The sequence below is a fragment of the Engystomops pustulosus genome, chromosome 3, assembly GCF_040894005.1.
Source record: "Engystomops pustulosus chromosome 3, aEngPut4.maternal, whole genome shotgun sequence".
In the NCBI taxonomy this organism is placed as follows: Eukaryota; Metazoa; Chordata; class Amphibia; order Anura; family Leptodactylidae; genus Engystomops; species Engystomops pustulosus.
Genome location: NC_092413.1, coordinates 227,954,915 through 227,968,346, shown reverse-complemented (window position 1 = coordinate 227,968,346; position 13,432 = coordinate 227,954,915). Strand labels below are relative to the sequence as shown.

Below are 13,432 nucleotides of genomic sequence, written 5' to 3'. Positions count from 1 at the left end.
AGCTCCCGGGCAGTACTCTTATAGTATGTAGTATACTAGCTCCTGGGCAGTACTCCTGTAGTATGTAGTATACTAGCTCCTGGGCAGTACTCTTGTAGTATGTAGTATACTAGCTCCTGGGCAGTACTATTGTAGTATGTAGTATACTAGCTCCTGGGCAGTACTCTTGTAGTATATAGTATACTAGTTCCCGGGCAGTACTCTTGTAGTATGTAGTATACTAGCTCCTGGGCAGTACTCTTGTAGTATGTAGTATACTAGCTCCCGGGCAGTACTCTTGTAGTATGTAGTATACTAGCTCCTGGGCAGTACTATTGTAATATGTAGTATACTAGCTCCTGGGCAGTACTATTGTAGTATATAGTATACTAGTTCCCGGGCAGTACTCTTGTAGTGTGTAGTATACTAGCTCCCGGGCAGTACTCCTGTAGTATGTAGTATACTAGCTCCCAGGCAGTACTCCTGTAGTATGTAGTATACTAGCTCCCGGGCAGTACTCCTGTAGTATGTAGTATACTAGCTCCTGGGCAGTACTCTTGTAGTATGTAGTATACTAGCTCCTGGGCAGTACTCTTGTAGTATGTAGTATACTAGCTCCCGGGCAGTACTCCTGTAGTATGTAGTATACTAGCTCCTGGGCAGTACTATTGTAGTATGTAGTATACTAGCTCCTGGGCAGTACTCCTGTAGTATGTAGTATACTAGCTCCTGGGCAGTACTCCTGTAGTATGTAGTATACTAGCTCCTGGGCAGTACTCTTGTAGTATACCAGCTCCTGGGCAGTACTCCTGTAGTATGTAGTATACTAGCTCCTGGGCAGTACTCCTGTAGTATGTAGTATACTTGCTCCTGGGCAGTACTATTGTAGTATGTAGTATACTAGCTCCTGGGCAGTACTATTGTAGTATATAGAATACTAGTTCCCGGGCAGTACTCCTGTAGTATGTAGTATACTAGCTCCCAGGCAGTACTCCTGTAGTATGTAGTATACTAGCTCCTGGGCAGTACTCTTTTAGTATGTAGTATACTAGCTCCTGGGTAGTACTCTTATAGTATGTAGTATACCAGCTCCTGGGAAGTACTCCTGTAGTATGTAGTATACTAGCTCCTGGGCAGTACTCCTGTAGTATGTAGTATACTAGCTCCTGGGCAGTACTCTTGTAGTATGTAGTATACTAGCTCCTGGGCAGTACTCTTGTAGTATGTAGTATACTAGCTCCTGGGCAGTACTCTTGTAGTATGTAGTATACTAGTTCCCGGGCAGTACTCTTGTAGTATGTAGTATACTAGCTCCTCGGCAGTACTCTTGTAGTATGTAGTATACTAGCTCCTGGGCAGTACTATTGTAGTATGTAGTATACTAGTTCCCGGGCAGTACTCTTGTAGTATGTAGTATACCAGCTCCCGGGCAGTACTCTTGTAGTATGTAGTATACTAACTCCTGGGCAGTACTCTTGTAGTATGTAGTATACTAGCTCCTGGGCAGTACTCCTGTAGTATGTAGTATACTAGCTCCTGGGCAGTACTATTGTAGTATGTAGTATACTAGCTCCCGGGCAGTACTATTGTAGTATATAGTATACTAGTTCCCGGGCAGTACTCTTGTAGTATGTAGTATACTAGCTCCCGGGCAGTAATCCTGTAGTATGTAGTATACTAGCTCCCGGGCAGTACTCTTATAGTATGTAGTATACTAGCTCCTGGGCAGTACTCCTGTAGTATGTAGTATACTAGCTCCTGGGCAGTACTCTTGTAGTATGTAGTATACTAGCTCCTGGGCAGTACTATTGTAGTATGTAGTATACTAGCTCCTGGGCAGTACTCTTGTAGTATGTAGTATACTAGCTCCTGGGCAGTACTATTGTAGTATGTAGTATACTAGCTCCTGGGCAGTACTATTGTAGTATATAGTATACTAGCTCCTGGGCAGTACTATTGTAGTATGTAGTATACTAGCTCCTGGGCAGTACTCTTGTAGTATGTAGTATACTAGCTCCTGGGCAGTACTCTTGTAGTATGTAGTATACTAACTCCTGGGCAGTACTATTGTAGTATGTAGTATACTAGCTCCTGGGCAGTACTATTGTAGTATGTTGTATACTAGCTCCTGGGCAGTACTCCTGTAGTATGTAGTATACTAGCTCCTGGGCAGTACTATTGTAGTATGTAGTATACTAGTTCCCGGGCAGTACTCTTGTAGTATGTAGTATACTAGCTCCTGGGCAGTACTCTTGTAGTATGTAGTATACTAACTCCTGGGCAGTACTATTGTAGTATGTAGTATACTAGCTCCTGGGCAGTACTATTGTAGTATGTAGTATACTAGCTCCTGGGCAGTACTCTTGTAGTATGTAGTATACTAGCTCCTGGGCAGTACTATTGTAGTATGTAGTATACTAGCTCCTGGGCAGTACTCCTGTAGTATGTAGTATACTAGCTCCTGGGCAGTACTCCTGTAGTATGTAGTATACTAGTTCCCGGGCAGTACTCTTGTAGTATACTAGCTCCCGGGCAGTACTCCTGTAGTATGTAGTATACTAGCTCCCGGGCAGTACTCTTATAGTATGTAGTATACTAGCTCCTGGGCAGTACTCCTGTAGTATGTAGTATACTAGCTCCTGGGCAGTACTCCTGTAGTATGTAGTATACTAGCTCCTGGGCGGTACTATTGTAGTATGTAGTATACTAGCTCCTGGGCAGTACTCTTGTAGTATGTAGTATACTAGCTCCTGGGCAGTACTCTTGTAGTATGTAGTATACTAGCTCCTGGGCAGTACTCTTGTAGTATGTAGTATACTAACTCCTGGGCAGTACTATTGTAGTATGTAGTATACTAGCTCCTGGGCAGTACTATTGTAGTATGTAGTATACTAGCTCCTGGGCAGTACTCCTGTAGTATGTAGTATACTAGCTCCTGGGCAGTACTATTGTAGTATGTAGTATACTAGCTCCTGGGCAGTACTCTTGTAGTATGTTTTGTGTATATGGTTCTGGGCACTGGCTACAATAAAGCAGAGTGATACATTCGTAGAGCGTGCGTTGTGACATTGTGTCAGTTTTCAGGGCTCTCTGTACAGCGCTGTTCCTAGGAGTGTCTGGTGTAACCTAACCCCCGGGAGCTGCTGTATTGTAGGATGTGAGTGATGTGGTGTTGGTTCAGGTATCTCTCTGATACTATAATGCTTCTTCTTTTTTTGTAGGACAAAGGAGGAATCTCTGCACGGACGTGACCCGCAGGAGGCATCTCTGCACGGAAGTGACCCGTAGGAGGCATCTCTGCACGGAAGTGACCCGCAGGAGGCATCTCTGCACGGAAGTGACCCGTAGGAGGCATCTCTGCACGGAAGTGACCCGCAGGAGGCATCTCTGCACGGAAGTGACCCGTAGGAGGCATCTCTGCACGGAAGTGACCCGCAGGAGGCATCTCTGCACGGACGTGACCCGCAGGAGGCATCTCTGCACGGAAGTGACCCGCAGGACGCATCTCTGCACGGACGTGACCCGTAGGACACATCTCTGCACGGACGTGACCCGCAGGACGCATCTCTGCTTGGACGTGACCTGCAGGACGCATCTCTGCTCGGACGTGACCCGCAGGAGGCATCTCTGCTCGGACGTGACCTGCAGGAAGCATCTCTGCACGGACGTGACCCGTAGGACACATCTCTGCACGGACGTGACCCGCAGGACGCATCTCTGCTCGGACGTCACCCGTAGGACGCATCTCTGCTCGGACGTCACCCGTAGGAAGCATCTCTGCACAGACGTGACCTGTAGGACGCATCTCTGCACGGACGTGACCCACAGGACGCACCTCTGCTCGGACGTGACCCGCAGGAAGCATCTCTGCACGGACGTGACCCGCAGGACGCAGCTTCTACCACCTGGTGCTTTTTTAAATTCTTCTCAAGTCATCGTCTTTTGGTTTTTAATTGCTGTGGACTTTTCGGGTGTTCTCCCGAGGAATCCTCTGTGGGACCCTCCTAGGACCCTGGATCTACAGGAAACTTGTAAACGATGCTGTCCAATGGTACTATTCTCAACACCAGCAACTCGGACCAGGACACAGACGCTCTCCAGTCACACAAGGTGAGGACCCAAATCTTGTGCTCTTTCAAGCAGGCGTCAGGGGTGATGATGGACCGGCTGATTGTAGAAGTTCTGATCCAGCTAAAGTCCTGACACTTCTGCTAATTATATAAAGGATTTTGATTTAGCATTTTCCAGATTATCCCTTTTGAAATTAAAGGGCTGTAGTCACCTCTCAGAAGGCCGTCTAGTTCCAGCACCAGTGCTCCGGCCCAAGAAGTTTTGAACTAAAAGTGCTGAAGTCACATTCATTTCGCATGGGGCGAGCCAATTGCTGGTGCCAGCGATCCCGTGTCGTGTCACATCATCCCTGAGGAAGGAGATTGGCTCAGTGGTTACGTGCACGGTGGCTCAGTGGTTACGTGCACGGTGGCTCAGTGGTTACGTGCACGGTGACTCCGTGGTTACGTGCACGGTGGCTCAGTGGTTACGTGCACGGTGGCTCAGTGGTTACGTGCACGGTGACTCAGTGGTTACGTGCACGGTGACTCAGTGGTTACGTGCACGGTGACTCAGTGGTTACGTGCACGGTGACTCAGTGGTTACGTGCACGGTGACTCAGTGGTTACGTGCACGGTGACTCAGTGGTTACGTGCACGGTGACTCAGTGGTTACGTGCACGGTGACTCAGTGGTTACGTGCACGGTGACTCAGTGGTTACGTGCGCGGTGACTCAGTGGTTACGTGCGCGGTGACTCAGTGGTTACGTGCACGGTGACTCAGTGGTTACGTGCACGGTACTCAGTGGTTACGTGCACGGTACTCAGTGGTTACATGCACGGTGAACGAGCTGTCAGCACTTGACTTCTGCCTGGAGCTGAATCCCTGATGCCCGGAGCAGTGGTGCTGGAACCTTGTAGTTGAGTAGATCTTCTATACAGATTGTGATCCAGACTTTTCCAAGTGTTCTATATGTGGGGATCCAGTCTCTGGTTCTGAAATGCTGGTCCAAATAATGGGTTGGCCATTGGGAGCTGTAGCGGGGACCATACGGATTTTAACTTCAGCTTTTCCACATATGATTATAGGAAAAAACTTTTTTTTAACTAAGTTTGAGTCTTGATCTTAGTAGACACCTGTGTCCCGGACCTGTAGTAGTAAATCACACAGGAGGTGTCTCATACATTGCCCTCTCTGTCTGACTCATGAGTGAAATCGTTAAATTCTTTATACCCTTGAGGCTTCAAAACGAACCTGGGAGTTTCCCTCGAAAACAAAGAAGGTGCAGGTGATGAATCATGTACATTACAGGTGCATAATCAGATGAGGAGACGCTAGGACTTGTGGGTGTACTGGGGAGGTGATGATGTACAGGATAGTGTGGACAGTCAGGGCAGAACTTGTAGTTACACAAAGTAACTTGTAGTTTGGACTATGCCAGTGGAACAAATATTGACTATTCCAGAGGAGAACCTGAGGATCAGAGCATCTCAGAGGAGAACCTGAGGATCAGAGCATCTCAGAGGAGAACCTGAGGATCAGAGCATCTCAGAGGAGAACCTGAGGATCAGAGCATCTCAGAGGAGAACCTGAGGATCAGAGCATCTCAGAGGAGAACCTGTGGATCAGAGCATCTCAGAGGAGAACCTGTGGATCAGAGCATCTCAGAGGAGAACCTGAGGATCAGAGCATCTCAGAGGAGAACCTGAGGATCAGAGCATCTCAGAGGAGAACCTGAGGATCAGAGCATCTCAGAGGAGAACCTGAGGATCAGAGCATCTCAGAGGAGAACCTGAGGATCAGAGCATCTCAGAGGAGAACCTGTGGATCAGAGCGTCTCAGAGGAGAACCTGTGGATCAGAGCGTCTCAGAGGAGAACCTGTGGATCAGAGCGTCTCAGTGGAGAACCTGTGGATCAGAGCGTCTCAGAGGAGAACCTGTGGATCAGAGCATCTCAGAGGAGAACCTGAGGATCAGAGCATCTCAGAGGAGAACCTGAGGATCAGAGCATCTCAGAGGAGAACCTGAGGATCAGAGCATCTCAGAGGAGAACCTGAGGATCAGAGCATCTCAGAGGAGAACCTGTGGATCAGAGCATCTCAGAGGAGAACCTGTGGATCAGAGCATCTCAGAGGAGAACCTGTGGATCAGAGCATCTCAGAGGAGAACCTGAGGATCAGAGCATCTCAGAGGAGAACCTAAGGATCAGAGCATCTCAGAGGAGAACCTGTGGATCAGAGCATCTCAGAGGAGAACCTGTGGATCAGAGCATCTCAGAGGAGAACCTGAGGATCAGAGCATCTCAGAGGAGAACCTGAGGATCAGAGCATCTCAGAGGAGAACCTGAGGATCAGAGCATCTCAGAGGAGAACCTGTGGATCAGAGCATCTCAGAGGAGAACCTGTGGATCAGAGCATCTCAGAGGAGAACCTGTGGATCAGAGCATCTCAGAGGAGAACCTGTGGATCAGAGCATCTCAGAGGAGAACCTGAGGATCAGAGCATCTCAGAGGAGAACCTGTGGATCAGAGCATCTCAGAGGAGAACCTGTGGATCAGAGCATCTCAGAGGAGAACCTGTGGATCAGAGCATCTCAGAGGAGAACCTGAGGATCAGAGCATCTCAGAGGAGAACCTGTGCACCAGGGGAATCTCAGAGGAGAACCTGTGGATCAGAGCATCTCAGAGGAGAACCTGAGGATCAGAGCATCTCAGAGGAGAACCTGAGGATCAGAGCATCTCAGAGGAGAACCTGCGGATCAGAGCATCTCAGAGGAGAACCTGCGGATCAGAGCATCTCAGAGGAGAACCTGAGGATCAGAGCATCTCAGAGGAGAACCTGAGGATCAGAGCATCTCAGAGGAGAACCTGTGGATCAGAGCATCTCAGAGGAGAACCTGAGGATCAGAGCATCTCAGAGGAGAACCTGAGGATCAGAGCATCTCAGAGGAGAACCTGTGGATCAGAGAATCATAAAAGAGAACCTGTAGATAGGACTATCCCAGAGGAGAACTGTTGGATCAGACAATCCCAGAGGAGAACCTCTACTTCAGGCATTCCCAGTGAAGAACGTATGGATCACTCTAACCCAGAGATGAACATCTAGTTTGGATTATCCTAGATTTAAACTTGTAGTTGGGCAAAACTTGGTCCAGCCTATACCAGTGGTTCACACTAGAAGGACCTGTGGTATGAATTACCCCTGGAATAACTTGTGGTTGAGACTGAACCACAAGCCATCATATGGGACAGAGTGTCCTACAGATACATGGTTTGTAGTGTCTCCTTTGAGAACCTATGGATGGACGAGGACTTCAAACCTACATAGACCTTGTGCCTTACTCACTGCTGCCCCAAGTGGTGATTACATATTCAGCAGTTCAGACACTAATGAAGACTCCAGTCACAGCGGATTCATTGAATTATAAGAGGAGCAGGACTCCAGGATCTAGGAATACAATGAGAATGAGTCCTGCTCCTCCCTCCAGGCCCTGTAACATGTATTACTCAATGGATTATCTATGACTGAGGGGGACGGAGGAGGTGACGGAGGGGGACGGAGGAGGTGATATGGGATAGAGGATATGACGGAGGGGGACAGAGGAGGTGACGGAGGGCGACGGAGGAGGTGACGGAGGGGGACGGAGGAGGTGATATGGGATAGAGGATATGACGGAGGGGGACAGAGGAGGTGACGGAGGGCGACGGAGGAGGTGACGGAGGGGGACGGAGGAGGTGATATGGGATAGAGGATATGACGGAGGGGGACAGAGGAGGTGATATGGGATAGAGGATATGATGGAGGGGGACAGAGGAGGTGACGGAGGGAGGCAGAAGAGGTAATATAGGACAGAGGACATGATGGAGGGGGACAGAGGAGGGGATATAGGACAGAGGAGGGGATATAGGACAGAGGACATGATGGAGGGGGGCAGAGGAGGGGATATAGGACAGAGGAGGGGATATAGGACAGAGGACATGATGGAGGGGGGCAGAGGAGGGGATATAGGACAGAGGAGGGGATATAGGACAGAGGACATGATGGAGGGGGACAGAGGAGGGGATATAGGACAGAGGAGGGGATATAGGACAGAGGCGGTGATATAGGACAGAGGAGGTGATGGGAGACATCATCTTGTTCTTGCAGGAGATGCTATAGGTTGCTGCGGATGTGCTGGGAACCACGAGCTGGGAAGAGAGAGGAAGTGTGAGTGCTGCTCACTCGTCCCTTCTCCATAGTGAGCTAAGTGGCCACTCCACAATCAGGGCACGAGGTCTATGGCTGTATATATGTGAGCCCCCTGCACGGGGTCTATGGCTGTATATATGTGAGCCCCCCGCACGGGGTCTATGGCTGTATATATGTGAGCCCCCCGCACGGGGTCTATGGCTGTATATATGTGAGCCCTCCGCACGGGGTCTATGGCTGTATATATGTGAGCCCCCCGCACGGGGTCTATGGCTGTATATATGTGAGCCCTCCGCACAGGGTCTATGACTGTCCTCTGCGGCTCTCGTAACCTTCTCATTATTGGGGTCTTCTTTCTCCTGGCAGTAGAGAGGTTCCAGTCCCGGGGTCCGGCCAGATGTTACACGCTGCAGCCCTCAGCAGACACGGCCACATGTTTCCCATTACCCAGACACATCACCTGCCCGGCCTCAGGGTCACCCAGGGCCACAGGCATTAATTTTTATGTTCATATGTCCCGGTCCTCTCTGTCTATCTCTGAAGAGCTGTTTCCTGTCTCTGTTTTCCGCCTGCTCTCGGTTCTCCTCTCCTGTTGTTCCCGTCTCGGTTCTCCTCTCCTGTTGTTCCCGTCTCGGTTCTCCTCTCCTGTTGTTCCCGTCTCGGTTCTCCTCTCCTGTTGTTCCCGTCTCGGTTCTCCTCTCCTGTTGTTCCCGTCTCGGTTCTCCTCTCCTGTTGTTCCCGTCTCGGTTCTCCTCTCCTGTTGTTCCCGTCTCGGTTCTCCTCTCCTGTTGTTCCCGTCTCGGTTCTCCTCTCCTGTTGTTCCCGTCTCGGTTCTCCTCTCCTGTTGTTCCCGTCTCGGTTCTCCTCTCCTGTTGTTCCCGTCTCGGTTCTCCTCTCCTGTTGTTCCCGTCTCGGTTCTCCTCTCCTGTTGTTCCCGTCTCGGTTCTCCTCTCCTGTTGTTCCCGTCTCGGTTCTCCTCTCCTGTTGTTCCCGTCTCGGTTCTCCTCTCCTGTTGTTCCCGTCTCGGTTCTCCTCTCCTGTTGTTCCCGTCTCGGTTCTCCTCTCCTGTTGTTCCCGTCTCGGTTCTCCTCTCCTGTTGTTCCCGTCTCGGTTCTCCTCTCCTGTTGTTCCCGTCTCGGTTCTCCTCTCCTGTTGTTCCCGTCTCGGTTCTCCTCTCCTGTTGTTCCCGTCTCGGTTCTCCTCTCCTGTTGTTCCCGTCTCGGTTCTCCTCTCCTGTTGTTCCCGTCTCGGTTCTCCTCTCCTGTTGTTCCCGTCTCGGTTCTCCTCTCCTGTTGTTCCCGTCTCGGTTCTCCTCTCCTGTTGTTCCCGTCTCGGTTCTCCTCTCCTGTTGTTCCCGTCTCGGTTCTCCTCTCCTGTTGTTCCCGTCTCGGTTCTCCTCTCCTGTTGTTCCCGTCTCGGTTCTCCTCTCCTGTTGTTCCCGTCTCGGTTCTCCTCTCCTGTTGTTCCCGTCTCGGTTCTCCTCTCCTGTTGTTCCCGTCTCGGTTCTCCTCTCCTGTTGTTCCCGTCTCGGTTCTCCTCTCCTGTTGTTCCCGTCTCGGTTCTCCTCTCCTGTTGTTCCCGTCTCGGTTCTCCTCTCCTGTTGTTCCCGTCTCGGTTCTCCTCTCCTGTTGTTCCCGTCTCGGTTCTCCTCTCCTGTTGTTCCCGTCTCGGTTCTCCTCTCCTGTTGTTCCCGTCTCGGTTCTCCTCTCCTGTTGTTCCCGTCTCGGTTCTCCTCTCCTGTTGTTCCCGTCTCGGTTCTCCTCTCCTGTTGTTCCCGTCTCGGTTCTCCTCTCCTGTTGTTCCCGTCTCGGTTCTCCTCTCCTGTTGTTCCCGTCTCGGTTCTCCTCTCCTGTTGTTCCCGTCTCGGTTCTCCTCTCCTGTTGTTCCCGTCTCGGTTCTCCTCTCCTGTTGTTCCCGTCTCGGTTCTCCTCTCCTGTTGTTCCCGTCTCGGTTCTCCTCTCCTGTTGTTCCCGTCTCGGTTCTCCTCTCCTGTTGTTCCCGTCTCGGTTCTCCTCTCCTGTTGTTCCCGTCTCGGTTCTCCTCTCCTGTTGTTCCCGTCTCGGTTCTCCTCTCCTGTTGTTCCCGTCTCGGTTCTCCTCTCCTGTTGTTCCCGTCTCGGTTCTCCTCTCCTGTTGTTCCCGTCTCGGTTCTCCTCTCCTGTTGTTCCCGTCTCGGTTCTCCTCTCCTGTTGTTCCCGTCTCGGTTCTCCTCTCCTGTTGTTCCCGTCTCGGTTCTCCTCTCCTGTTGTTCCCGTCTCGGTTCTCCTCTCCTGTTGTTCCCGTCTCGGTTCTCCTCTCCTGTTGTTCCCGTCTCGGTTCTCCTCTCCTGTTGTTCCCGTCTCGGTTCTCCTCTCCTGTTGTTCCCGTCTCGGTTCTCCTCTCCTGTTGTTCCCGTCTCGGTTCTCCTCTCCTGTTGTTCCCGTCTCGGTTCTCCTCTCCTGTTGTTCCCGTCTCGGTTCTCCTCTCCTGTTGTTCCCGTCTCGGTTCTCCTCTCCTGTTGTTCCCGTCTCGGTTCTCCTCTCCTGTTGTTCCCGTCTCGGTTCTCCTCTCCTGTTGTTCCCGTCTCGGTTCTCCTCTCCTGTTGTTCCCGTCTCGGTTCTCCTCTCCTGTTGTTCCCGTCTCGGTTCTCCTCTCCTGTTGTTCCCGTCTCGGTTCTCCTCTCCTGTTGTTCCCGTCTCGGTTCTCCTCTCCTGTTGTTCCCGTCTCGGTTCTCCTCTCCTGTTGTTCCCGTTCCTGTTGTTCCCGTCTCGGTTCTCCTCTCCTGTTGTTCCCGTCTCGGTTCTCCTCTCCTGTTGTTCCCGTCTCGGTTCTCCTCTCCTGTTGTTCCCGTCTCGGTTCTCCTCTCCTGTTGTTCCCGTCTCGGTTCTCCTCTCCTGTTGTTCCCGTCTCGGTTCTCCTCTCCTGTTGTTCCCGTCTCGGTTCTCCTCTCCTGTTGTTCCCGTCTCGGTTCTCCTCTCCTGTTGTTCCCGTCTCGGTTCTCCTCTCCTGTTGTTCCCGTCTCGGTTCTCCTCTCCTGTTGTTCCCGTCTCGGTTCTCCTCTCCTGTTGTTCCCGTCTCGGTTCTCCTCTCCTGTTGTTCCCGTCTCGGTTCTCCTCTCCTGTTGTTCCCGTCTCGGTTCTCCTCTCCTGTTGTTCCCGTCTCGGTTCTCCTCTCCTGTTGTTCCCGTCTCGGTTCTCCTCTCCTGTTGTTCCCGTCTCGGTTCTCCTCTCCTGTTGTTCCCGTCTCGGTTCTCCTCTCCTGTTGTTCCCGTCTCGGTTCTCCTCTCCTGTTGTTCCCGTCTCGGTTCTCCTCTCCTGTTGTTCCCGTCTCGGTTCTCCTCTCCTGTTGTTCCCGTCTCGGTTCTCCTCTCCTGTTGTTCCCGTCTCGGTTCTCCTCTCCTGTTGTTCCCGTCTCGGTTCTCCTCTCCTGTTGTTCCCGTCTCGGTTCTCCTCTCCTGTTGTTCCCGTCTCGGTTCTCCTCTCCTGTTGTTCCCGTCTCGGTTCTCCTCTCCTGTTGTTCCCGTCTCGGTTCTCCTCTCCTGTTGTTCCCGTCTCGGTTCTCCTCTCCTGTTGTTCCCGTCTCGGTTCTCCTCTCCTGTTGTTCCCGTCTCGGTTCTCCTCTCCTGTTGTTCCCGTCTCGGTTCTCCTCTCCTGTTGTTCCCGTCTCGGTTCTCCTCTCCTGTTGTTCCCGTCTCGGTTCTCCTCTCCTGTTGTTCCCGTCTCGGTTCTCCTCTCCTGTTGTTCCCGTCTCGGTTCTCCTCTCCTGTTGTTCCCGTCTCGGTTCTCCTCTCCTGTTGTTCCCGTCTCGGTTCTCCTCTCCTGTTGTTCCCGTCTCGGTTCTCCTCTCCTGTTGTTCCCGTCTCGGTTCTCCTCTCCTGTTGTTCCCGTCTCGGTTCTCCTCTCCTGTTGTTCCCGTCTCGGTTCTCCTCTCCTGTTGTTCCCGTCTCGGTTCTCCTCTCCTGTTGTTCCCGTCTCGGTTCTCCTCTCCTGTTGTTCCCGTCTCGGTTCTCCTCTCCTGTTGTTCCCGTCTCGGTTCTCCTCTCCTGTTGTTCCCGTCTCGGTTCTCCTCTCCTGTTGTTCCCGTCTCGGTTCTCCTCTCCTGTTGTTCCCGTCTCGGTTCTCCTCTCCTGTTGTTCCCGTCTCGGTTCTCCTCTCCTGTTGTTCCCGTCTCGGTTCTCCTCTCCTGTTGTTCCCGTCTCGGTTCTCCTCTCCTGTTGTTCCCGTCTCGGTTCTCCTCTCCTGTTGTTCCCGTCTCGGTTCTCCTCTCCTGTTGTTCCCGTCTCGGTTCTCCTCTCCTGTTGTTCCCGTCTCGGTTCTCCTCTCCTGTTGTTCCCGTCTCGGTTCTCCTCTCCTGTTGTTCCCGTCTCGGTTCTCCTCTCCTGTTGTTCCCGTCTCGGTTCTCCTCTCCTGTTGTTCCCGTCTCGGTTCTCCTCTCCTGTTGTTCCCGTCTCGGTTCTCCTCTCCTGTTGTTCCCGTCTCGGTTCTCCTCTCCTGTTGTTCCCGTCTCGGTTCTCCTCTCCTGTTGTTCCCGTCTCGGTTCTCCTCTCCTGTTGTTCCCGTCTCGGTTCTCCTCTCCTGTTGTTCCCGTCTCGGTTCTCCTCTCCTGTTGTTCCCGTCTCGGTTCTCCTCTCCTGTTGTTCCCGTCTCGGTTCTCCTCTCCTGTTGTTCCCGTCTCGGTTCTCCTCTCCTGTTGTTCCCGTCTCGGTTCTCCTCTCCTGTTGTTCCCGTCTCGGTTCTCCTCTCCTGTTGTTCCCGTCTCGGTTCTCCTCTCCTGTTGTTCCCGTCTCGGTTCTCCTCTCCTGTTGTTCCCGTCTCGGTTCTCCTCTCCTGTTGTTCCCGTCTCGGTTCTCCTCTCCTGTTGTTCCCGTCTCGGTTCTCCTCTCCTGTTGTTCCCGTCTCGGTTCTCCTCTCCTGTTGTTCCCGTCTCGGTTCTCCTCTCCTGTTGTTCCCGTCTCGGTTCTCCTCTCCTGTTGTTCCCGTCTCGGTTCTCCTCTCCTGTTGTTCCCGTCTCGGTTCTCCTCTCCTGTTGTTCCCGTCTCGGTTCTCCTCTCCTGTTGTTCCCGTCTCGGTTCTCCTCTCCTGTTGTTCCCGTCTCGGTTCTCCTCTCCTGTTGTTCCCGTCTCGGTTCTCCTCTCCTGTTGTTCCCGTCTCGGTTCTCCTCTCCTGTTGTTCCCGTCTCGGTTCTCCTCTCCTGTTGTTCCCGTCTCTGTTCTCCTCTCCTGTTGCTCCTGTCTCTGTT

The 13,432-nt window shown here is 52.0% G+C and overlaps 1 protein-coding gene across 4 annotated transcripts in view; it reads left to right on the top strand.

The window, feature by feature from the left end:
- Nucleotides 1-13,432, top strand: part of DNMT3A (DNA methyltransferase 3 alpha) — a 132,100-nt gene that overhangs the window by 20,606 nt on the left and 98,062 nt on the right. For all 4 annotated transcript variants that reach the window (XM_072143936.1, XM_072143935.1, XM_072143933.1 and 1 more), the window contains exon 2: nucleotides 3,201-4,089. In XM_072143936.1, coding sequence (XP_072000037.1) covers nucleotides 4,018-4,089 — 72 coding nt within the window. In that variant the 5' untranslated portion in view covers nucleotides 3,201-4,017. The remainder of the gene's footprint in view (nucleotides 1-3,200; nucleotides 4,090-13,432) is intronic.